Source organism: Sus scrofa, chromosome 2 (assembly GCF_000003025.6).
Source record: "Sus scrofa isolate TJ Tabasco breed Duroc chromosome 2, Sscrofa11.1, whole genome shotgun sequence".
Taxonomy (NCBI): domain Eukaryota; kingdom Metazoa; phylum Chordata; class Mammalia; order Artiodactyla; family Suidae; genus Sus; species Sus scrofa.
In genome coordinates this window covers 63565638-63591897 of record NC_010444.4, presented here as the reverse complement: position 1 = coordinate 63591897, position 26260 = coordinate 63565638, and the positions used below count along the sequence as shown (strand labels likewise).

At 37.9% G+C, this 26260-nt stretch overlaps 1 protein-coding gene across 1 annotated transcript; it reads right to left on the bottom strand.

Moving 5' to 3' along the window:
• LOC100521605 (olfactory receptor 7A17-like) lies at positions 2142-3065 on the bottom strand. Its single transcript, XM_003123392.1, has one exon. The coding sequence runs from the start codon at positions 3063-3065 to the stop codon at positions 2142-2144; it is 924 nt and encodes a 307-aa protein (XP_003123440.1).

Here is a 26260-nt window from a genome sequence, read left to right as displayed (position 1 = left end):
ATTGCTTTGGGTAATATGGACGTTTTTACAATATTGATTTTTCCAATCCATGAACATTATTCCTCCAAGTGTAATATTCTTTTGTTGCAAGTCTTCATAAAGATTTGATGTCAACAGAAGTAGGAAGTTCTTGTGTGTTTGTTTCTTTCCCAGGTAGAATTTCTTTGGAATTCTGATGGGTTATTTGTATTTTATCTTCTATTAGACATTTGAGAAATTCCCATTCATTCTCATTCTCTCCCTTTCTTCCTCCCTCACCTCATCTTTCTCTCTCTACCCTCTCTCTATCCCTCTTTCCAAATAACTTTAGAGACAGTTACGTATTTAGGTTTTTTTTTTTTTTTCCTGGAATATAGAAATATGGAAAGCACTTCTCTTGAACTCTAATAGGAAAAAGGCAGATAATCTGCAAAGTTATATATTTTCTTGAACCTGTCAGAAAGCTGAGGTCACAGAGCAACCAACTCTTCTTATATTTAGGGTAAATCAGGTGCATTCAGTAAGAGAGAGAGATGTGAGGAAGAGCTTGCCTGGGCGAAGATTATGGGAGGAAGGCAGTGCCAATATCCATCAGGCAATTTTCAGGTACAGTCTTAAAGACTCTCTAAAGGTCACGAGTGGGTTAGCTACCATGAGAACATGGAATTGATATTATTGGGTAATATTATTTCAGCATAACCCTCAGATAACCACATTAAGTCAAATTATTTTCTCAAGTTTATTTTCCTACAAAAGAGAAACAGATCATGGATATGGAAAGCAGACTTGTAGCTGCCAAGGGGATAAGTGTGAGGGAGCGGGATGGACACGGAATTTGAGGTTGGTAGATGTAAACATTTAGAATGGATAAGCAATGGGGTCTTAATATATAGCACATAGAACTATGTTCAACCTCTTAGGTTAGAACATGACGGACGATAGTATGAAAAAAAAGAATATATGTATATATATAGGGTCACTTTGCTGTACAGCAGAAAATGAAGTAACATTGTAAATCAGCTATAATTTAATGGAAAAGATATTTTCCTGGGTGGATCTCGCAGGCATATATGTATTTGATGATAACTTTTCCAGTCATTATGGAAGGGACTGTAGACACAGCTGAATAAGAGAATGGTATCATAATTTAATTACTACATATTACACATATTATTCTACATTTAATTATTACATACTTAAATTTAACTACTAAATTTAATTACATATTGCATATATTCTTAAATTTAATTACTACATATTACACATATTATTCTTAAAGCCTAAATTTAATTACTACATATTACACATATTATTCTTAAAGTCTATGTCAACAGAAAGAGCAGTTGAGGTACTAATATATAAATAAATGATATAAAAATGTGGATAACTCTGGTATCAGATGTTCCTCTATTATAAAATTTTATGAATTTCTTGGGTTGTCAATGTAGTTATTCATATGAGTAATGCAACTAATGACTTTTCTTTTGGTATACAAAAGAAAAAAAAACTTGGGTAATATATGTCTTTTGAGAAGAAATTATTCTTAAGAAAGGCATGTTGTCCTATGGAAAAAAATGAAATTGGCAAATATTTCTTATACCAGATTTGGAAAACATTTGTGAAAGTATGGACATAGAACTGTCTATATATTAGAAAAAAACCTAATACAGTGAGGTACTTAAATTATACAGAGAAATTGCCAAGTAGAATTTATTCCATATGAGTAAGACAACTTATGACCATTATTTTAGTAAAACAAAAGAAAAAACTTGGAATATCTATCATTGAGCAGATATTATTATTAATAATAAAAAATAAATGGTATTTTTGAACATATTTCTGATATAAGTTTGGGGGAAAATGTGTGAAAGCAGGAAAATGGACAAGTAAAAAAATTGGATATATATATATATATGTATACATGAATATATTATATGTTTACTGTATTTATATAGTCTTCTGCTCTGATAGGGAAGAAAACTTAGTAAATTTTATTACTTATGGGTAGAGAGAAGTTTAATTCAAAGGAATGGAATTTTCAGGAAATAATAGAAAGACCAAATTCTACATTCACAATCTGATCAAAGACTAGCAATTTCTGGATCCATTTATTTGAGCCCAGCAATGGTGGGCATTTCTTTGTCCCAGAATAATTACTTCATTTATAGTCCAATGAATCGTCTGAGAGCCCCCTTTATGTCTTTGTTCCGCAGACTATAAATGAAAGGGTTCAGCAGGGGTGTGACCACAGTGTACATCACCGAGGTGGTTATGCTGTTGTATGAGCTGTGGGCATCAGCAGGGTTAAGATACACTCCTAGGATTGTACCATAAAATAAGGCAACAACTGAAAGGTGAGAGACACAGGTAGAAAATGCTTTATACTTTCCCTGAGTTGATGAGATTCCTCGTATTGAAGAAACTATCTTAGAATATGAGTAAAGTATTCCAATGAATGGACCACCACTCAGCAGCCCAGCTGCAATGAACACCATTATGTCATTAAGGAAGGTGTCACAACAGGCACCTCGGACCACCTGATTGAGTTCACAGAAAAAATGAGGGATTTCCAAGACTCTACAGAAGGACAACCGCAATGTCATTAAGGTTTGTATCAAGGAGTTCAGGGCACTCATCATCCAGGACACCAGAACTAGCAAACCACAGAGCCAGGGGTTCATGATGACTGTGTAGTGCAGGGGGCGGCAGATGGCCACAAAGCGATCATAGGCCATCACGGTCAGGAGAAAGTCATCCAACCCTGCAAAGAGTAGTAAAAAGTATATTTGGCTGATGCAGCCTGCATATGTTATACCTTTGCTCTGCATATGGGTGTTCCATAACATCTTTGGGATGGTGGTAGAGATGAAACAGATGTCGACAAAGGACAGGTTGGAGAGGAAAAAGTACATAGGTGTATGGAGATGAGGGTTTGAGATGATGGCCAGGAAAATAAGCAGGTTCCCAAACACAGTGATCAGGTACATGGAGAGGAAAAGCCCAAATATAAGGGGCTGCAGTTCTGGTTCATTTGATATTCCCAGAAGAAGAAATTCTGAAATTTGGGTGTCATTCCTTGGTTCCATGTGGTAGAGGAAATGACCTGGAAGTAAATAAAAAATAATATGACTAATTTTTACAAAAATGGCTGTCACTGGCATAGTGAAATACTACAATTTACATTTTGCAGTCATGTAATCAATGCCTATAATTTTGGCATGAAATTTCTCCTCCTCAGGGCCTTCCCTGTGCCATCTCTGATTACAAATACCTGCTCATCTCTCAGCCTTTCCCCCAAGAGGTCCAGTACTTTGTACTTTTTGTGAGAATTTCTTCCAAGATCTTGGGACCTATATATTGCATACTTATCATCTTGAAGGCAAGGAGTATAGTGTGATGAGAGAGAAAAGTCGCTATGGTTCAATGATGGAAAATAATATTAGCAAATTCAAAATCATAGCATGACATGTCAAATGCTGACAAGTAAAATGAAGAAAAAGAGAGTGTATAATGGAGACAGTGGATGGGGTGCTACTCTTCATTGAGTATGTAGGTGGGCTGGAGAACAAGGTAACATTTGAACAGAAACCTTAAGGAATAGAGGTTGGAAGGTTAAGGAAAGATGTGTCTAACAGGAGGAAAGGACAGGACAAGGACCCTGAAGAAGCCACTTGTTACCGATATTCAATGCTCAAAAGAAAGTCAATGTGTCCAGGGGTATGAGAAACAGAGAGGGTGATGAAAAATGGGGCCAGAGAATGCTATGGAATGAAATGGCCTTCCTGCCTCTGCTGAACTTTATGGTACGGGGATTCTCCAATTCACATGTTGTTCCCTGCACTTTATTGATTTTGTTTCCAAGGAAAGCTGAGCATGGAAATGGATCTAATTTTGTTTTCATATTCTGTTAATATTCTGTCATCTGAATTTCCAGGGGAATGTTTTGGGGTATAGAAGCTCAGGTACTGTTTTTTCTAAAGACTCTCATGCCCTACTACACACACACACACACACACACACACACACACACACACACACACACTCAGCACTGTGGTCTCTGGGGCCATGTGAGTACCAGGCACTTCTCATATCCAACCACAACGTTTAGGAAATGAATGAGACAAGACAAGCTATCAACATCAGATTATCTAACCATACCCTTATACATACTAAGAGAAGTAAGTTAGAAAGAGACAGACAAATCTGTATGATATCACTTATGCGGAATCTAAAATATGGCACAGATGAACTTACCTACAAAACAGAAACAGACTCACAGAAATGAAGAACAGACTTGTGATTGCCAAGGGTGAGGGGGAAGGAAATGGGATGCATGGGGGGTTTGGGATCTGCAGATGCAAACTATTACATTAGAATGGGATAGGCAGTGAGGTCCTATTGTACATCACAGGGAATTATATCTAATCTCTTGGGGTAGACATGATGGAAGATAATTTGAGAAAAAGAATGTCTATATATATATATATGTGACTGGGTCACTTTGCTGTGCAGTAGAAACTGGCACAACACTGTAAATCAACTATACTTGAATCAAAATGGCATTCTATTAAAAATATATTATTTTCCTTTTCAAAAAAAAGGAAATTATACCCAAATTCTAGTTGTTAATGTTTTGATGGACATGTAACTATGGCCTTTAATTTTACTATGAATATTTTGGGTCCTATATGTATTTAGACACACGAGACATAATCTCAAAAACATAGATATAAGAAATAAATAAATATGAACAAAAAATGATTTAATAAGCTCAGATGGTCCTGGGAAATTGTGATGAGGAGAAAGCTTCCTTGGTTCTGACACCAGATCAACCCCAGTCATTGTTCTCGATGCCCAACATACCTAACAAGGCAGCAAACAAAATTTATCCAAAGACATATTACTGACTGAAGATCCCACTAGAAAAATAAGCAAAGTTAATAAAAACACACTTCAGAAAAGAAAATACACAAGGTACAATCAAAGGGTGGGTGGGTTTTATTTATTTATTTTTTATTGTCTTTTTAGGGCTGCACCCATGGCATATGGAGGTTCCAAAGCTAGGGGTCCAATCAGAGCTGTAGCACCAGCCTATGCCAGGGCCGCAGCAATGAAGAACCTGAGCCTCATCTGAGATCTATATCACAGGTCATAGCAGCACTAGATCCTTAACCCATTGAGCGAGGCCAGGGATCAAACCCTGTCTGCATGGATGCTCATTGGGTTCATTAACTGCTGATCTATTACAGGAATTCTAAAGGGTGTATTTTAAAAGATGACATAGTGGAAGGTTTTTATTAAATTTATTTTTATTTTTTGCATTAAATTAATTAATTTTAATTTTATTGGCATGTGGTTGACTTACAATGTTGTGTTAGTTTCAGGTGTCCAGCATTGTCATCATACACGTCCATCTCTCTGCTTGGAGTCTCACCTACTGGGCCATTTGGAATTTTTCACCCCTTCTCCATCTTCCCAACTGCCTGTAGGCATCTCTTTCATGATTTATTTTTATTTTTATTTTTGCTGTGGCATGCAGTGGCTTGATGTGAGATCTCAGTTCCCAGAGCAGGGATTGCATCCTGGCCACAATGGTGAACATGCTGTGTCCTAACCAGTACACCACTAGGGAACTTCCCAAGGACGGCCCCCCCTTTTAACATTTCCACAGGGAAAGAAAACTTTCACATACACTTAATTTTGTTGTGTGGCTATCAATATGACTTTATTTTTTTAACTAAGATACAGTTGACTCACAGTGATGTACCAATTTTTGCTGTCGGGCAAAGTGGCACCATCATATATTCCTGTTTATATATTATTTTCCATCATGGTCTATTCCAAGAGATTGGATATAGTCAATATGGCTTTTTTTTTAGATGGGCTTATGGCATGTGGAAGTTCCAGGGCCATGGGTGGATCTTGAGCCATGGCAGCAACCTGAGCTGCTGAAGTGACAATGCTGGATCCTTAACCTGCTGCACCACAAGGGATGCACACTAATTCCATATCTTCTTTTCCCTATTAGACTGTGAGTGCCTTGAGATGTATAACAATGTTGTATATACTCACCACTTTCCCCCTACACCCAGCACCAGCAGACTTAGTTGGGAACTGTAGCTAAAGAAATATATATCGCATGAACTTGAAAAAATGCAGTCTCACAAAATTGCTGATAGTAGATGATGAAGCAGAACAGAGGCAGGGAAGTGCTAAAATAGATGTGGAGAACACACATCATGTTATCAACCTCAGGGCCATGATCCAATTGTTATTCCTATAACTATTCATGTTTATTTTGCCACACTAATTGTAGTGGCCCAATGATGGGTGAGTTTGGCCTTTCTCTCATTTTTCTTTGTAGAATTCTTTCCTTTGTTATGCTTGGGCTTTAAGTTTTTCATATTCTAAGATTAGGTCCCACTAGGGGTTTGGACTATGGCTTGGAATAAATGAAGCATACAAAAACATCAGAATGCATCATACTTAGTAAGGATACATATAAAATCATTACATGGCTCTCTGCTCGGTTGTATGTATGTGCAGGTATTTGTCTGTATGTATACATGTGTGCTTATTTCACTATTTATGTGTACAGACATGCTGAATCATGATGTAACAGGCATGTCTTACTCTGGGACATGGTCCAAATATCTGGAATCCACTGCAGTAAAGGCAAGAATAATTTCCTGCTAATGAGGGTAAAGCAATATGGACGAAGAGCCCAACAGAGGAGCCAGGTTTGAGAAGGAATGGGCAGCCATGTGGTCGATGAAGGACCCTTGGATTTAGGGGTCCACACACTGCTGAATCTTTATTGCTCCACTTGCCTCATCATGTTATCAACCTCAGGGCCATGACCCAATTGTTATTCCTGTTAATTATTCATGTTTATTTTGCCACACTAATTTTAGTGGTCCAATGATGGGTGAGTTTGGCCTTTGTCCCCTTTGTCCCATTTTTCTTTGTAGAATTATTTCCTTTGTTATGCTCAGGCATTAAGTTTTTTTTATCCCTTCTTTGGACACATCCTATAGGTGTCCTTTTAGTTAAATTTATTTTTTATTAGGGTAGAGGTGATTTACAGTGTTGAGTCAATTTCTGCTGTACAGCATAGTGGTCAAGTCATACGTGTATATACATTTTTTCTCATATTATCTTCAATTATGATCTATCCCAAGAGGCTTGATATAGTTCCCTGTGCTGTACAGTAGGACCTCATTGCTTATCTATTCTAAACGCAATAGTAGGTATCCTATTGACACTGGTCCAGGTTCTCTTTCTCATACATCATGCGAAGTCCTCCCCATATCTACTCTATAATGTCCTGCATTTGTCACAATTATCTAGCCCCTTTCCTCAGATGAATTACCCTGGAGGACATTATGCCATACATGTATTTATTTCTTTGAACACTGCCTTCTCCATTATAATATAAGATCTAAATGAGCAGGAAACCCACTGCTTGGTTCACATTAGTGGTTTCATATATGTGTACACTTATACAGAAAAAATTAAGTGGAAATGAGAATTCATAAACAGGATGGCACAAAATAAAACCAGGTTAAGTGTAGTGGAATCAAAATGAAATGGTAAGTGAAATAGAAATGAAGATATTATTACCATTCAGGATGCAAGAAAACTTTCTATGTTTAAAAACAAATAGAGGACACAATTCGACTGAAGGATAGATTTGGCCACACAAAAATTTTAACCTCTCAAACATCATCCCCAATACATCTATACAGATATGAAATAATTAAATGCAACAGTGTGAAGCTGGTGGGAAAACCTACACTCTCTGGTTGAAAGCTTGTAATCAAATACAATAGAAACTCAGAACCCAATACATAAACTGTGCAAAGAAATTGTATGGTCAATTAGCAATAAAGGAAAACGATAACAAGCCCCAAAGCATATGCAGCCTCACAAGTAATGAAATAATTCTTTAGTATTCCCCTTTGACCTATTCAATTAAATTTATTTTAAATGTGAATACTTAATGTGAGAGAAGATATTATGATATGCCAGACTCACGACTGTGCTTGTAAGGAAGTATCCATGAGTCTGTATCTTGCTAACAAATACAAAACATTCGTAGATAACCTATATTATTTTTTTAAATGCCCTCACTTCCACATACTTGCCTCTAAACCTATTATTCAAATTTCCTACTCTCTAACTATAAAACTCCTCTAATATATTCTAATTTTATTGGAACCATTTTATGGTTTCAGTTCTGTCCTCAGTTTTACCTAACTGGACTTCCATTAACATCACTTAATTGTCAACAATTATCTTTGTATTGGAAAATTCAACAGACATTTCTCTTTTTTGCCTATTAACAAAGTACTTATAAATTAGTCAACTAACAACAAACATGTCCAACTCTTGGCTCAAAGCTAGGCTCATTAGGCTCTCAGATGACCTTAGCATCCATTCTCTCTGAATCTTACCTGAATTACCTATTCTGTCCCTAGGTTCACCTGGATGGGTACTCTGAAAGGAAGATCTGTGGAATTCTGAATTACTTACAGTTGGTTGATGATGGAGTCTGAAGCTGTGTTCTGAGACAAGATAGAAGGAGTGAAGTGTTAGTCTCAGACAGATGCAGGACTCCAAAAACAGCAAGCATGTTTCCTTCACCTCAAGGCTGTAGAAGCTGAAAGACTGCAGCAGAGGAGGTATTTATGGATCCTCAGGTCTGCTTATTAGGGACATTTCCTTCTTGTTACTCCAACCTCAAGCACATGATTTCCCTCAGTACACTTGTCTAGACAGAAGTTTCTCCTAATGATTCTCTGTTCCCAAGAGACCAGGTTAGAAGTTAGGTGAATCCTGATTATATTAATCCTTCTCCATGAACTTGTCTGCTTTCTAGAGGTATAACCTCTATCACCTTATCCCAACCATGATTCCAACTTTTCTCAAAGGTCTAAAAGTGAGGAATCTGTCTTGATTAGGACAATTGGATTCTCAAAGCATTGACTTGTGCTGGATACAGAGCCCTGGTATTTCCAGAAAATTATTACCCTTTCAAAAAAGAAAATAATTGAGTCCTTTTAATATGAAAACTTGAGCACTTATACTCTTTGGATTCATGTAATTTTGTCTAAACAATTAAGATTTTTATATTTATATCACAAATTAGAGCTTTTCATTTAATCCCACATTATAAAATATTTAATTATAAGATATATATTTAGATATTTGGTGCCATATAATTTGGCTTATTTATAGTCACTAAATTTTTTTATAAAAGTTGATTTCTTTTTTTATATGCACATTTTTTCATACTGTTTTCATTAAGTTCCAACCCAATAGGATGGACATATTTCCCTGTGCCATACAGTAGGACTGTACTGCTTTTTTTTTGTTTGTTTGTTTCTTTGACTGCATAACATGAGGAAGTTCCAAGGCCAGGGATCAAACTCAGGCCACAACTGTGAAAACACTGGATCCATAACCCACTGAGCCAATAGGGAACTCCTAAAAGTTCATTCTTCTACCCCACAGCTTATATATTTTATTTTCATGTCTCTTCTAGGGTGATAGAAACCACCCATGACATATGGAGGTTCCTAGGCTAGGGGTCTAATTGGAGCTGTAGTTGCCACCCTACACCACAGCCACAGCAACCATTTGTGACCTATACCACAACTCATGGAAATGCCAGATCTTTAACCCACTGAGCAAGGCCAGGGATTGAGCCCACAACCTCAAGGTTCCTAGTTGGATTTGTTAACAACTGAGCCACAACCAGAACTCCTAAAAGTTCATTCTTTCACCCCACAACTTAGTTATTTTTTAAATTTTACTTTATTTTAAAGGTGTATGGTTGTCTCACAGTGTTGTAGTAGTTTCAGGTGTACATTGTACAGCAAAATGAATCATACATATAAATATATCAAGAAGGATATGTAGGGGAGAAGGATCAAGATTGTGGAGGTGTAAGATATTGTGCTCACCTTCTCCCATAAATACATCAAAAACACATCTACATGTAGAATGATTCACAAAGCACATCTACTGAACACTGGTGGAATAACTTAAACCTCAAAAAGGGCAAGAAGCCTTCCATGTAACAGGGTAGAACAAAAGAAAAGAGAGAGAGACAGAGACAGAGCAAGAGAATCAGGACAGGACTAGCACTCCTGAGAGGGAGCCGTGAAAGAGAAAGAACATACACCATGACAAGACATCTAACCAACTGGCAGGTCAGCTGAGATGGAGAGACCTCAAAGTTGCCAAGAAAATGCAATAGCTGGACTGAGGAGGACAGAGCAGAGTGAGAGCTCCACATATCCCCTGGACCTCTGCCCCACACACCATGGCCTGAGACACTCAGGCAGAGGCTGGGCACTGAGACTCAGACTCTGGAGGTGGGTTCCAGGGAGAGGACTAGGACTGGCCATGTGGAGACAGCCTGAGGGGCTAGGGGGTGGAACACCACAGCCAAGGGAACATAGGTGAAGGTCTGGGCCCACAGGAAGCAAGGTGCCATTGCTGGAGAGGGTGAGAAGTGGTGGTCAGACTGCCATAGGAATCACCCTGCACACATGCAGGCTCTCAGAAGGTGGGGCACCTGTGGCTCAGGCTATGGGTGTCAAGAAGCCACTTGCTCAGGCTATGGGAGGCTGAGTGCTTCTTGTGTGGTCTATGGGTGACTGGGCACCTCTTGTGTGGGCTAAGGGCAGCAGAGAGGCTAAGCATGACATGGTGCTGCTTGTGTGATCTATGGGTGGCAGGGACAAACCACGGCAGACACTTGGAAACCAGAGGGAGGTATATCCTGCCACCACTAGGTGTCCATGAACAGGTACCACTTCCAGCCCCAATCACTTAGAGGGTACTACAGAGGAGGGCATTGTGACCAAACACCACCTGTTGTTACTGTCACTCTCCTGGGAACTCAAACACCCTGCCAGAGCCACTTACAAATGCTCCGGGTACCACCTAAATATGCCTGAGGCTCATTACCTCTTCCTAGGACACTGTGACTAGAAATGGCCTGTTCCACCTTCCTGCAGGTCCTTGATACTGTCAAGAGCATAGCAACCAGGCAAAGACTAACTATGCCTGCCCATTGCCTCCTTATCACTGGAAACACAATCAGTACCCTCGGGATAACAGACTGAAGAAAGAAATAGAAATTATCCAACTCTCATGCCAAAAATATTACTGCCTCAAAACAACAACCACAACAACAACAACAAGAAAGGGGTGAACGTGTGAAGAAATAGCCCACCAAGATTACCCTTTGATTTCCCTAAACTCACAGAGAAAGAAGAACATAAGCAAAATGAAGAAGCTCAGGAACCATTCCCAGGTAAAAGAACAGGAGAATTTACATGAAGCAGCAAACAATAAAACAGACCACTGAGGTCTGACAGACAGTGAGTTCAAAAGGGAGATAGTGAATATACTGAAGGAATTATGAGTGGATATAAACAGTAATGCAGATTACTTTAAAAAGGAAACAGAAATTATAAGGAGGAGCCAAGAAAAATTAGAAAATTCATTTGCAGAGACACGAACTGAGCTAAAGGCAGTAAAGAGCAGAACGAATAATGCAGAGGAACAAATTAGTGACCTGGAAGATAGAATAATGGAAATCATGCCATCAGGACAGCAGACAGAAAACCGAATGACAAAATAAGAGTGAAATATCAGAGATCTATGGGATAACATATGTCAGGTCAATCTATGCCTAATAAGAATTCCAAAAGGAGAAGAAAAAGAAAAGGGGATTGAAGATATATTTGAAGAAATTATGTCTGAAAATTTCCAAATCTAAATGAAACTGATATCAAGATACAGGAAGTACAGGGTCCCCAAAAAGTCAAACCCAAACAGGCCCACAGGAAGACATAATAAAAAATGGCAAAAGATAAAGAGAGGATTCTAAAGATGGCAAGAGAAAAACAAAGCTTTAAGTATAAGGGGACCCCCATAAGGCTATCAGCTGAATTCTCTACAGAAACATTACAGGCCAGAAGAGAGTGGAAAGATATATTCAAAGTTCTAAAAGATAAAAATGTGCAGCCTAGAATCTTCTTCCCAGAAAGAATATCATTTAAAATAGAAGGAGTAATAAAGAATTTCTCTAACAAAAGCTAAAAGAATACAGCAATAATAAATGCAATCTAATAGAAATATTGAAAGCCCCCCCAAATAAAAAAAAGTAAGAAGAAAGAGGATGTAGGAAATCACAATTGGAAAGCAATCCCTTAAATAACCCAGTATACAGATCCAAAAGAAAAAAAAAAAAAACTACTGTAAAAGGGATGAGAAACACGAGGAACAGCAAAATGTCAAACAGGAACATGTTAAAAAAGGACTTCAAAATAATAGAATGTGGAGAAGGAAAGTAATGAAATCTAGACTCTTTTTTTTTTTTTAGAATGTGTTTGAGCTAAAGCAAGCATATATAAGAACAGGTTAACATACTTAAAAAACAGGGCAATACAAAACAAAGGCAAATATTATGTTCACAAAAAAACTCGAAGGAAAGTACAGAGCATAAAATAAATGAAATCATCCAATCAAAATGAAAGGAAGAAAGGAGAAACATAGAATCACCTGGAAAACAAGCCTTAAAATGTCGATAAATACATATTTATCAATAATTACCTTAAATGTCAATGGACTGAATACTCCAATGAAAAGATACAGAGTGGCGGACTGGGTAAAAACATAAGAGCCTATAATATGCTGTCTACAAGAGACTCAACTTAGGACAAAGGACATATATAGATTGAAAGGGAGGAGATGGGAAACGATAGTTCATGTGACTGGAAAAGACAGAAAAGCAGGAGTTTCAATACTCATAACAGACAAAATAGATTTTAAAATGAAGACCATAAAGAAAGACAAAGAAGGACACTATTCAATGGTAAAAGGATCCATCTGAGAGGAGGATATTACAATGGTCAATATATATGCCCCTAATATAGGAGATACCTACAACAAATAGTAACAGACATAAAAGAAGAAATTGATGGGAATACAATCATAGTAGGAGACTTTAACACCCCACTCACATCACTGGACAGATCCTCTAGACATAAAATCAATAAGGCAACAAATATCCTGAAGGACACAATGGAAAACATAGACTTAGTTGGCATTTTCAGGACATTACAGCCCCAAAAATCAGATCATAGATTCTGTTCAAGTGCACATGGAACATTCTCAAGGATGGACCACATACTGTGGCACAAAACTAACCTCAACAAATTTAAGAATATAGAAATTATTTCAGATATCTTCTCTGATCACAAAGCCAAGAAACTAGAAATCAACCACAGGAAAAGAAATCAACATCATACACCACATTAACAAAAGAAAAGTAAAAAACCACCTGATCATCTCAATAGATGCAGAAAAAGCACTTGACAAAGTCCTAAAACACTTCATGATAAAAACCCTTACCAAAGTGGGTATAGAGGGAACATTCCTTAACATAATCAAAACTACTTATGACAAACCCACTGCAAAGATAGTACTCAATGGAGAAAAGCTGAAAGCCTTCCCACTAAAATCTGGAACAAGATAAGGATGCCCACTCTCACCACTGCTCTTCAACATAGTTTTGGAAGTCCCAGCCACAGCAATTAGACAAACAAAAGAAACAAAAGGCATCCAAATAGGAAGAGAAGAGATCAAACTGTCACTGTATGCAGATGACATGACTATGTATAGAAAATCCTAAGGACTCAACCCAAAAACTACTTGAACTGATCAACAAATTCAGCAAAGTAGCAGGATATAAGATTGACATTCAGAAATCAGTCACATTTCTGTATACTAACAATGAAGTGTTAGAAAAGGAATACAGAAATACAATAGCTTTTAAAATTGCACAACAAAAAATCAAATACCTGGGAATACACCTGTCCAAGGAGGTAAAGGACTTATATGCTGAGAACTAGAAAACATTCATCAAGGAAATTAAAGAAATGGAAAGATATCCCATGCTCCTGGTCAGAAAAATTAATATTGTAAAAAATGTCCATAGCAGCCAAAGCAATCTATAGATTCAATGCAATACCTATCAAATTACCCATGACATTTTTCACAGAACTAGAATGAAAAGTCCAAAAATTTATATGGAACCACAAAAGACCCAGAATTGCCAAAGCAATGCTGAGGAACAAAAACCAAGCAGGAGGCATAACTCTCCCAGACTTCAGGCAATATTACAAAGCCACTTTGTCATCAAGACCGTGTGGTACTGGTACCAAAACAGACAGACTGACCAATGGAACAGAAGAGAGAACCCAGAAATAAACCCAGGCCCTATAGTCAATTAATCTTTGACAAAGGATGCAAGAACATAAAGTGGGAAAAAGACACTTTTTTTCAGCAAGTATTGCTGGGAAACGTGGACAGCCACATGTAAATCCATGCAAGTGGAACACACCCCAACACCATGCACCAAAATAAACTCGAAACAGCTGAAAGACTTCAATATAAGACAAGATACCATCAAACTCCTGGAAGAGAACATAGGCAAAACATTCTCTGACATCAACCTTAAAATTTTTTTCTCAGGTCAGTCTCCCAAAGCAACAGAAATAAAAGAAAAAAATAGACCAAGGGGACCCAATCAAACTGACAAGGTTTTGCACAGCAAAGCAAACCAAAAAAAAAATCCAAAAAGACAATTTACAGAAAGGGAGAAAATAGTTTCAAATGATTCAGCTTACAAGCGCCTAATCTCTAGAATACACAAACAACTTATGCTACTCAACAGCCAAAAAAAGCCAACAACTCAATTGAAAGATGGGCAAAGGACCTGAATGGACATTTCTCCATGGAAGATATACAGATGGCCAGCAAGCACATGAAAAAATGCTCAACATCCCTGATTATTAGAGAAATGAAAATCAATACTACCATGAGGTACCACCTCACACCAGTCAGATTGGGCATCATTAATAAGTCCACAAACAACAAAAGCTGGAGGGTGTGTGGAGAAATGGGAACCCTCCTGCATTGCTGGTGGGAATGTAAGCTGCCACAAACCACTCTGGAGAACAGTATGGAGGTATCTTAGAAAATGATATATAGAACTACCATATGATCCATCATTCCCACTCTTTGGCATATATCCAGACAAAACTCTACTTGAAAAAACATATGCACCCACAGGTTCATTGGATCACTATTCACAATAGCCAAGACATGGAATCATCCCACATGTCCACTGATAGATGATTGGATCAGGAAGAAGTGATATGTATATACAACAGAATACTACTCAGTCATAAAAAGAACAAAATAATGCCATTTGCAGCAACATGAATGAAACTAGAGACTCTCATCCTGAGTGAAGAAAGTCAGAAAGAGAAAGACATATACTGTGTGACATCACCTATATCTGGAATATAATATATGGCATAAATGAACCTTTCCACAGAAAAGAATATCACGGACTTGGAGAATAGACTTGTGGTTGCCATGGGGGAGGGGGAGGGACTGGGAGGGACTGGGAGCTTGGGGTAAATAGATGCAGAATATTGCCTTCAGGATGGATCAGCAATGGGATATTGCTGTGTAGCACTGGGAACTCTGTCTAGTCACTTATGATGGAACATGTAATGTCATAAAAAGCAATGTAGACATAAGTGTAACTGGGTCACCATGCTGTACAGTAGAAAAAACATAACATAAATAAAAGATTAAAAAAAGAATTCATAAAATAAAAAAGATGGTAAGGACAATAAAACAAGGAGAAGGAAAGGCTAGTTAATTCAAGCAGTTGTATTAAATTATATTTAATAGAAATTTAAGACTGACTTATGAATTAAAATTTATAAAATGAAATTTAATCATATCAACATGGGTCTCTAATTAAAGACTATAATGGCAAAGATCCACAAATAAATAATATGAAGATACAATTTTTGAAAAAAAGACACAGTATCTAAACTTATGCTTTCTATCAGCATAAACATAAACAGATGCAAATGTGCTTATGAAAAAGAGGTGATAGTTGGCTGAACACGAAAGAATTTCTTCCACAGAGGAGAGAAGATGATTACTATTTTAAAAAACAAATATAACTGCAAAGGGCAAAAAGTTATCAGTAAGGAAATACAGTTGAAATAAGAAAACCATACATATAAAATTATGTTAAAACTACCAAGGAAGGAGAAAAACTTTCTATGTATAAAATGCAACAAGGGAGATTATGATTTTGTTAACTAATAAAACTGACCACCTGAAATATATATACATTCACATATTCTCCCCTATATATCATCATCTATCTATCTATCTATCTATCTATCTATCTATCTATCTATCTATCTATCTATCATGTATCTAATGATCTATCTACCTACCTGTCTATAGGAGTTGATGCCAAACAGCAAAGTTAGTGGAAATAAATTTTTCTGAAAATATGGAATAAAAAACAATATTTAAAACTTGTGCTCCCATATATAAAATGTCCAAAGAACTTTCACATTCAACTGGCAATAGAGGAAGTTAGTGTGGAAAAAAACAAAAAATAAATGGAGACTTACCAGTAATGAAATAACTACAAAAAATATTTAGTATTCCTCTTCAGATTTATTATACATTTTATGTGACTACACAACATGTCTTCCACCTTGGATGACTGATGATGAAGATCAAAGCTCTGTCACCAGACAGGACAGTAGAGAGTAGTAAAGCATCAGACCTTAATCTAGATTCACGACTTCAACAGCGAGTACAATGTCCTATTCAGCTTGAGGGTACGGACACCAAGGGAAGGTAGCAGAGGAGATATTTGTAGTTCTCTATACCTGCTCATTCGGTGCTTTTCCTTTCAGGTATTCCAACCTCTAAGTATATGATTTCCCTCTGGGTCTCTGGAATAAACAGAAAGGAAATATTTTCCTAATGATTCTCTAATCCTAAGAGACCAGATTGGAAGTCAAGTGAATTCAGTCTTTATTACTCCTTGTCCTTGATCTTGTCAGAGGCCTAACCTCTATTGCCTTACCCCATCCATAAATTAACATTTTCTGCTAAGGCAGAGATTAAGGAACTTTTCAGCGCTGGGTTTCTTTGATCCTCAAAAGATTAATTTGTGGTGGAACATAGCCCTCCTGTCCTCAGAAAATTGTTCTTCTTTCCCCTTTCAAAAAAGGGGGAAGACTGTATTCTTTTGATAGGTAATTTTGGGCATCACATATTCCGGATTCTTGACAATTTCGTCTAAAAGTTAGTGATGTCATAATTATCACAAGTTAAGAGCCATCATTTAATATCTCCTTATAAAGTATGTTAACTGTGAAATATCCATTTATATATTTTAATGCGATTTATCCTGAGATTAGCATCTTATGGGCTTTGCCTGATTTAATTTGTAGACAAGTTAGTGCTATGAGGTAGTATTATTAAGAGGTCAATTCCCCAGTGCAGAAATATTCCAAAGCAGTTTAATCATCTGTCCAAAGTCTCAAATTGAGGGAGGAAAAGGTCTTGATAGGAATTCTGTAATGATGCTTCCAGGTTTAAAACTGTCAGACAATGTTTCTCAACCAGACATAATTTGTCCCTGGAGACATTTGTCAATATCTGAAGAAATGCTGCTAAACACCTAAATGTCCAATACAAATAATAGTACATCTGTAAATGTCAACATGAGAAGGGGAGAAACCTATTCTATACCAGCGTTTCCACAACTTCAATGTGCATAAGAATCACCCAGCGTTGCAGTTCTGACTGAGACTCTGATTCGTCAGGTCCTTGTGGTTCCAGAGATTCCAAAAATAAAAAAAAAAAACCCTGGGTGATGGTGTCACAGGTTGTAGTCTGTGGACACTCCATCCAAATGCAGCAGAGACCATATTTTTTTCTCAAGTGCAAATGGAACTTTCTCGAGAATATCACCCTTTGGGACACAATGTAAATTTCAAAAAATTTAGAAGATTTAGCTATATCAAACATTTTCTATTCACAATGCTATGAAATTACAAATCAACTATTGAAAGAAATATGGAAAAATCACAACTATATGCAGGTTAAGCAAGATGGTACTTAAAAACTATTGGGTCAATTAAGAAATTGAAGTAATACTAAAAAAGTTCTAAAGACAAATGAAAATATGACATACCTAAAACTCTAAGATGAAGCAAAAATGTTTTTAAGGGGGAAGTTTATAGTAATACATACACCTACCTGAAGAAACAAGAAAGATCTCTAAGAAACAATTTAACTTTACATCTAAAGGAAGTAGTAAAGAAGAACAAACAGCCCAAAGTCAGTCGAAGGAAGGAATCAATAAAAATCAGAGCAGAAATAAATGAAATAAAGACGTTAAAGAGGATAGAAAAGATCACTGACACTAACAGCACATTCTTTGAAAATATAAACAAAATTGATATTTACTACCTTCACTAAGAAAAAAGACAGAAGTATCCAACTAATGAAGTAATAAAAGAAGGAGGAGATACTACATCCAAAAAATATAGAAAAAAGGAGTTCCCACTGTGACACAGTGGGTTAAGGACCTTGTGTAGCTGCAGCTATAGTGCAGGATACAGCTGCAGCTTGGATTCAATCCCTGGCCTGGGAAATTCCATATATCACAGGTGCAGCTTAAAAACAAAGAATAAAAGGGAACACTGAGTAGTTATGCTTTAAGCCACATGGGAAGTCCACCTTTTTTGTTTATTACTTCATTTTCAGATATAGGTTTTGAAAGTTTTTCTTCCTTTTTTCAATTGTCTCTTCAGTGTTTTTGGATTGTTTCTTATGCTATGCAGAAGCTTTATAGTTTGATATTGTACCACTTTTTTATTTGGCTTTTGTTGTTTGTGATTTTGATGTCATATTCTAAAAATCATAGAAAGCACTAATGTCAAGGACATTTTCTCTATATTTTATTCTAAGAATTTTACAATTTTAGTTGTTTAAGCCCTTACTAATGTTGAGTCAAATTTTTTTGAGTTGTGAATGATAGGGCTCCAATTTTAATCTTTTGAGTATTCACTTTTGCCAGCACCGTATTTAAAGGGAATCTACTTTTTTTTTTTTTTTTTTTTTTGCTATTTCTTTGGGCTGCTCCCACAGCTTATGGAGGTTCCCAGGCTAGGGGTTGAATCAGAGCTGCAGCCACTGGCCTACGCCAGAGCCACAGCAACGCGGGATCCGAGCTGCGTCGGCAACCTACACCACAGCTCACGGCAACGCCGGATTATTAACCCACTGAGCAAGGGCAGGGACCGAACCCACAACCTCGTGTTTCCCAGTCGGATTCGTTAACCACTGCGCCACGACGGGAACTCCAGAATCTACTTTCTTAACTGAACATTCTGGCTTTATTGTTAAATACTAGTATACATATATGGTTGGTTTATTTTCCAGGCCCTCAGTCTTGTTCCATTGATGTATGTGGCTCATTTTATAGCAGTACAATACTGTTTTCATTTCTAAAGTTTTGTAATAAAATTTGAAATTAGGAAGTACGGTGCCTTCAACTTTGTTCTTCTTTCTTAGGATTGCCTTGGCTATTTGGGGTCTTTTATGTTTCCATAAATATTTTAGGATTGTTCTATAAATTGTTGTGAATATTACAATTATATTTTGACAGAGATTTCAAGGAATTTTTAGATGGGCTTTGGCAGTATGTACATTCTTTTAGTATTACATATTCTGATGCATAAACAAGGATACTTTTTAATGTATTTGTATTATGTTCATTTTTTAATGCCATGTCTTACATCATTTTTATTCATATATATATATATATTTTTTTTTCTACTGTACAGCATGGTGACCCCGTTACACTTACATGTATACATTCTTTTTTCTCACATTACATGTTCCATCATAGGTGACTAGACAGAGTTCCCAATGCTACACAGCAGGATCCCATTGCTAATCCATCCTGAAGGCAACATTTGGCAACTCTTTACCCCAAGCTCTCAGTCCCTCCACTCCCTCCCCTTCCCCCTTGGCAACCACAAGTCTAAGTGTGTATATCTTTTAGTTCCTTTGTTAAATTTTATTTTATTGTTTTTGATGATAGTATACATTGGGCTATTGTTTTATTTACTTTTTAGAACGTTCACTGTTGGTTCACAGAAGGTAAATTAATATTTACATGATGATTTGGTATTCTGAAAGTTAATTTGCTTACCACTTTGAAAATATTTTTTTTGGCGCCTTTAGGAATTTATATATAAGATGCCATCATTTTAAACAAAAAAAATTTACTCCTTCCTTTTAGTTTTGGATGCTTTTTCACTCTTTCCTTTCCAAATGATCTAGCTATGATTTTTTAGTGCTATGTTAAACTGGAGTAAGGAATGTGGCATCCTTGCCTTCATTCTTATCTTAGAAACCTTTGAACATTTCACTGTTGCGTCTGATATTAACTGTGACTGGTCATATATTTTTTTGAGGTGTGATCTGTCTATAGAAATTGGTTGAGACTTGGTATCATGAAAGGAAGTTGAATTTATCAGAAGATTTTTCCGCATCTTTTGAAATTGTCATGTTGGATTTACCATAGTTCTATCAGTTTGGCTTATCCCATTGATCGATTGATTTCATATAGGGAACTACCCTTGTACTCTAGGAATGAATTCCTCTTTCTCATAATGTATGATTCTTTTATTGAACTGTTAATTTTGGTTTACTAGTATTTTTGATAATATATGCATCTGTAATAATCTGGGATGTCAGCTTTTCATTTTCTTGTAGTATGTTTATCTGGGGTTGGTATCAGGGTAATGCTGGCCTTGTAAAATGAATTTGGGAGCATTCACTCTTCTGAAAATATCAAACTCCTGAAAGAGAACATTGGCAAAACATTCTCTGACATCAACCTTACAAATGTTTTCTCAGGTCAGTCTCCCAAAGCAACAGAAATAAAAGAAAAAATAGACCAAAGGGACCCAATCAAACTGACAAGGTTTTGCACAGCAGGGGAATCCAGAAAAAAAAATCAATACAAAAAGATAACTTACAGAATGGGAGAAAATAGTTTCAAAGGATGCAACTGAAAAGTGCCTAATCTCTAAAATATACATCAGCTTATACAACTCAACAGCAAAAAAGCTAACAACCCAATTGAAAGATGGGAAAAGGACCTGAATAGACATTTCTCCATTGAAGATATAGAGATGGCCAGCAGCACATGAAAAAATGCTCAACATCCCTGATTATTAGAGAAATGAAAATCAATACTATCAAGAGGTACCACCTCATGCCAGTCAGAATGGCCATCATTAATAAGTCCACAAACAACAAAAGCTGGAGGGTGTGTGGAGAAAAGGGAATCCTCCTGCACTGTTGGTGGCAATGTAAACTGGTACAGCCACTATGGAAAACAGTATGGAGGTATTTTAGAAATCTATACATAGAACTTCCATATGACCCCACAATCCCACTCTTAGGTATATATCTGGACAAAACTTTCCTTGAAAAAGACACATGGACTCACATGTTCATTGTAGCACTGTTCACAATAGCCAAGACATGGAAACAACATAAATGTCCTTCAACAGATGATTGCATTAAGAATATGTGGAGAAAGAGACAAGATGGCAGAAGAGTAGGGGGACTCACTTGCCCTCTCCCACAAACACAACAACAAAAAAAAACACATCTACATGATAAATGACTCACACAGAACAGCAACCAATCACTGGCAGAAGAACCTAAACTCCAATAACGGCAAGAATTTCATGACATTACTAGGTAAAACAAGAGAAAAGAGGAGAGTGAGAGAAAGTGAATCCAAGCTGGATGGGTGCTTCTGAAAGGGAACTGCAGAGGAGAAAGGGATCCTGCACCCTGGAAAGTCACCTACTTGGGGGAAAGATCAAATGAACTGGAGGAATGTCCAGATACAGAGAAGAGTGTAGCAGTAAGTCAGAGTTCTGAAAAGCAGATCGAGAACCAAATGGATCATATGAACTATGGGCACAGTCACCAAAAATTGAGATGCCTGGGTGGGGGCTGGGCACCGAGACCTCAGCTCTGGAGGTTAGTCCCTGGGAAAGGGCTGTGGGGGGGGGTGGAGCAGAGACTGCTTGGGAGGTCTAGAAACTGGTCTGTCAAGTTTTACAGGGCAGAGACTGCCTGGTAGACTAGAAAGCAAAGCTGTTGCAGGGGGAGGGAGCAATACTCTAGGGGTGGGGGAGTGGAAAGCCACATCAGACGGAACCTGGGAGAAGAGCCTGGTCTGTGCGCGTGTTGGGGAGGGGAGAGAAGAAGGGGTGGTTCCCCATAGAATACTCCCCATGCCACAGCAAGCTTACAGGCCCACTAGCTATAAGAAAGCTGTGCTTCCCAGTGCATCACCTCCCCCCACTCCCGCAACCCCCATCCACTTGCAGGACGTGGGGCTGGCTGCCATCCAGGAGGGCTGGCCTCAACAATTGCCTGAAGCCTACCACTGCAGGGGTTGTCGCTGCACAGGCCTGCTTGCCCTTTGCAGGGGCTACACCCCTGCAGAGCAGAACCAAACACCACTAGCCCTGGAGAAAAGGCCTGCAGCCCAGAAAAGCTAGAACAAGTCTAGCCAGGCCATGAAAAGATCTGCCTAATTCTCAGACAGTCTTTTTGAGTTGGCCAGCCCTGGGGAAGAGCCTCTTGTGTTGGCAGTGGCCCATCTAGCTGTCCAAACCCTCAGGGGGGTGCCGCGCTCTCACGGATCAGCTGCACAGGACTGCCAGATCCAGGAGGACCCCCTGCAACCCAGAAAAGTTACAACAAGCCTGGCCGGGCTGTGAAAAGATCTGCCTACATTCTCACACAGTCCTTCTGAGTTGGGCTGCCCTGGGGAAGAGCCTCTTGGGGTCTCAGTGACCCAGATGGCTGCTCAAGCCCTCAGGGGGTTCTGCACTCCTGAGGAACAGCTGCCCAACACTGCCAACCCCCTGCAAGAACCCCACAGCCTAAAAACACCAGAGCAAGCTCTGCCTGACCGAGTGAAACCTGCTACCATCATGGTGTGGACCTCCCAGTCCTGTCTGCCCTAAGGAAGCCCTCCTTTGCTTCAAAGAAACACTGTTAGCCCCATCAACACTCCAGAAAAGCCACACTGCCTCAGAAAAGATTGACCAACAACGCCAGCCCTCAGGTAACATTCCACAGCAGTGCCAAGGCAAAAAATGCCCAGCCACAGAGAGTACAATTCCACCAGGGAAAAGAAAACAACAAGCAAGATGAAGAAGCTGAGAAACCACCCCTATTCAAACCAACAGGAGAACTCACCTAAAGCAGTCAACAATGAAACAGATCTCAGCAGTCTGACAGACCTGGAGTTCAAAAGAGAAATAGTGAAAATACTGAAGGAATTCAGAGAAGATATGAACAGTAATGCAGATACCCTCAGAAAGGAACTAGAAAATATAAGGAGGAGCCAAGAAAAACTAGAAAATTCATTTGCAGAGATAAAAACAGAACTACGGGCAGTAAAAAACAGAATGAATAATGCAGAGTAATGAATCAGTGATATGGAAGATAGAATAATGGAAATCACCCAATCAGGTCAGCAGACAGAAAACCTAATCAAAAAACAGGAAAGCAATATAAGAGACCTATGGGATAATATAACATGGGCCAATCTACAAATAATAGGGATTCCAGAAGTAGTAGAAAAAGATAAGGGGGGAGTTCCCGTCATGGCACAGTGGTTAACGTATCTGACTAGGAACCACGAGGTTGCTGGTTTGATCCCTGCCCTTGCTCAGTGGGTTAATAATCCGGTGTTGCTGTGAGCTGTGGTGTAGGTCGCAGATGCAGCTTGGGTCCAGCGTTGCTGTGGCTCTGGCGTAGGCTGGCAGCTATAGCTCTGATTAGACCCCTAGCCTGGGAAACTCCCATATGTCGTGGGAGTGGCCCAAGACATGGCAAAAGACAAAAAAAAAGAAAAAAGATAAAGGAATGGAAAATATATTTGAAGAAATTATCGCTGGAAACTTCCCAAATCTAAAGGATACTGAGTTCAAGATACAGGAAGCACAGAGGGCCCCAAACAAATTGAACCCAAATAGACCCACACCAAGACACATCATAATAAAAATGGCAAAAGTTAGTGATAAAGAGAGGATCCTAAAGGCAGCAAGAGAAAAACAGAATGTTACCTACAAAGGAACCCCCATAAGATTATCAGCTGATTTCTCTACAGAAACACTACAGGCCAGAAGGGAATGGCAAGAGATATTTAAATTGTTCAAAGGAAAAAATACACAACCTAGAATACTCTATCCAGCAAGAATATCATTTAAAATAGAAGGGGAAATAAAAATTTTTTCCAACAAACAAAAACTTAAAGAATACAGCAACACAAAACCCAGGTTGAAAGAAATACTGAAAGGGCTTCTCTAAACCAAAAAGAAAGGAAGGAAAGAAAGGGAAGAAAAAAAAAAGAAGAAGAAGAGGAAGAACTAGGACTGAGGAAATTGCAGTCAGAGAGCAGTCACTCAAATAAGCCAGCATACAGATTTAATCATGAACATGTTTCAAACAAAATAAAATTAAAAAGGAAAAAAAGAGTCATCAAAACCATAAAATGTGGGCAAGGGATGTTAGGAAATAAATAGACCCTTTTTGTTTGTTTGTATGTTTCTCTTTTTAATTTTAATTTAGTAATGAAGTGTTTGAACCTATAGGACCATCAGGCTAAAACACACAATTATGGGAAGGGGTTAGCATACTTAAAAAATAGGGCAACCACAAGCCAAAACCAAATATTGCATTTGCAAAAGATGAAAAAAAAAAAAACAAAATACTCAAGCAGATAATAACCAGAGACCATGCAACCAAAAAAAAAAAAAAAAAAAAAAAAAGAAAGGAAGAATGGAGAACCATAGAATCAACTGGAACACGAGGTTCAAATGGCAATAAATAATCATCTATCAATTATCACCTTAAATGTCAATGGGCTGAATGCCCCAATCAAAAGACACAGAGTGGCTGAGTGGATAAAAAGGCAAAAACCTTCAATACGCTGCCTACAAGAAACTCACCTTAGGACAAAGGATACATATAGATTGAGAGTGAAAGGGTGGGGAAAATTATTTCACACCAATAGACATGAAAGAAAAGCAGGAGTCACAACACTCATATCAGACAAAATAGACTTTAAAACAAAAGACATAAAGAAAGACAAAGAAGGACACTACTTAATGACTAAAGGATCCATCCAAGGAGAGGATGTTACTATCATCAACATATATGCCCCATTTACAGGAGCACCCAGATACATACAACAAATATTAACAGACTACCAGGGTCCAGCCCCAGCAGCCAGGAGACAACGAACAGGAGGAGGGGGTACAAACAGGCGCAAAAAAAATTGGAGCCAACTCCCTCAGCAAGTGCTGCAGATGACCCGTTTATTGAAAAGAGAGCATCAGCTTTTATACATTTTACTCTTGCGCATGATTATACAAAACAACAATATGCGCTAATTTATTATTCTAAACTATATTTTAGTTTAGATTTTAAATAAAGATTACATAGGAAATACGTACAAACTGTACTTTTATTCTTAGAAAATAAATGTTTAGCAAGCATAATAATAGGTATCTAATTTTTGCTTTAACAATGATTTGGCATAAGGTAATAGGTATTCTTGCCTCAAGCTACCGACTGTGCTCCTACAGCAGGCATGAACAGTCATTAATGGGCAGTGAGGTATTCACACGTGGCTTGCTTTTGAAGTCAGGCTGACCTCAGACCATTAGCAGGTTGTGGGAACATAAAATGTCTTAAATAAACCTTACCTATTATAGAAATCTTTATAAATTATCAAATCTATATATCAAAAGAATCTTGCCAATTATAATAATAAATTCCACCTGCTGGGTCCCAACAGGTAGTGTTTATTGTAGAAAAATATCTTGCCTTATAGTATCCACAATTGTTGTTGGGCCATGGGCAATACCCAAACCACCTCCTAATCTGTCTCCATGGGGATGGACCAAAGTCCAACAAAAATCCTCAGGCTTAAGTGGCAGTTCTGCATAATATTTACTATTACTCCACTGAAGGGAAACTCCCCATTCTTAGGAAAGATCTTTATACATTGTTCAATTGTATTCAACCTATTTGGCAAGGGCTTAGGTTTATAAGTAGGTAATGGCCCATACGGGGGTGGAGACTCAGGAATTTGAGAAGGTTCCCATTTTATGAGCCAAGAATGACTCACAGCACACATTAATATCAGACAGCAAAAAAGCACAAGAATAGAAGAGGAAATCATTTTTCAGGAATTTTAACTAAACAGGATCAGCTGGGAGATTCTTCAAAACTGCTTTGC

Coding starts and splice junctions, on each gene's coding strand:
- LOC100521605 (XM_003123392.1), bottom strand. CDS start 3,065: ATGGAACCAAGGAATGACACCCAAATTTCAGAATTTCTTCTTCTGGGA.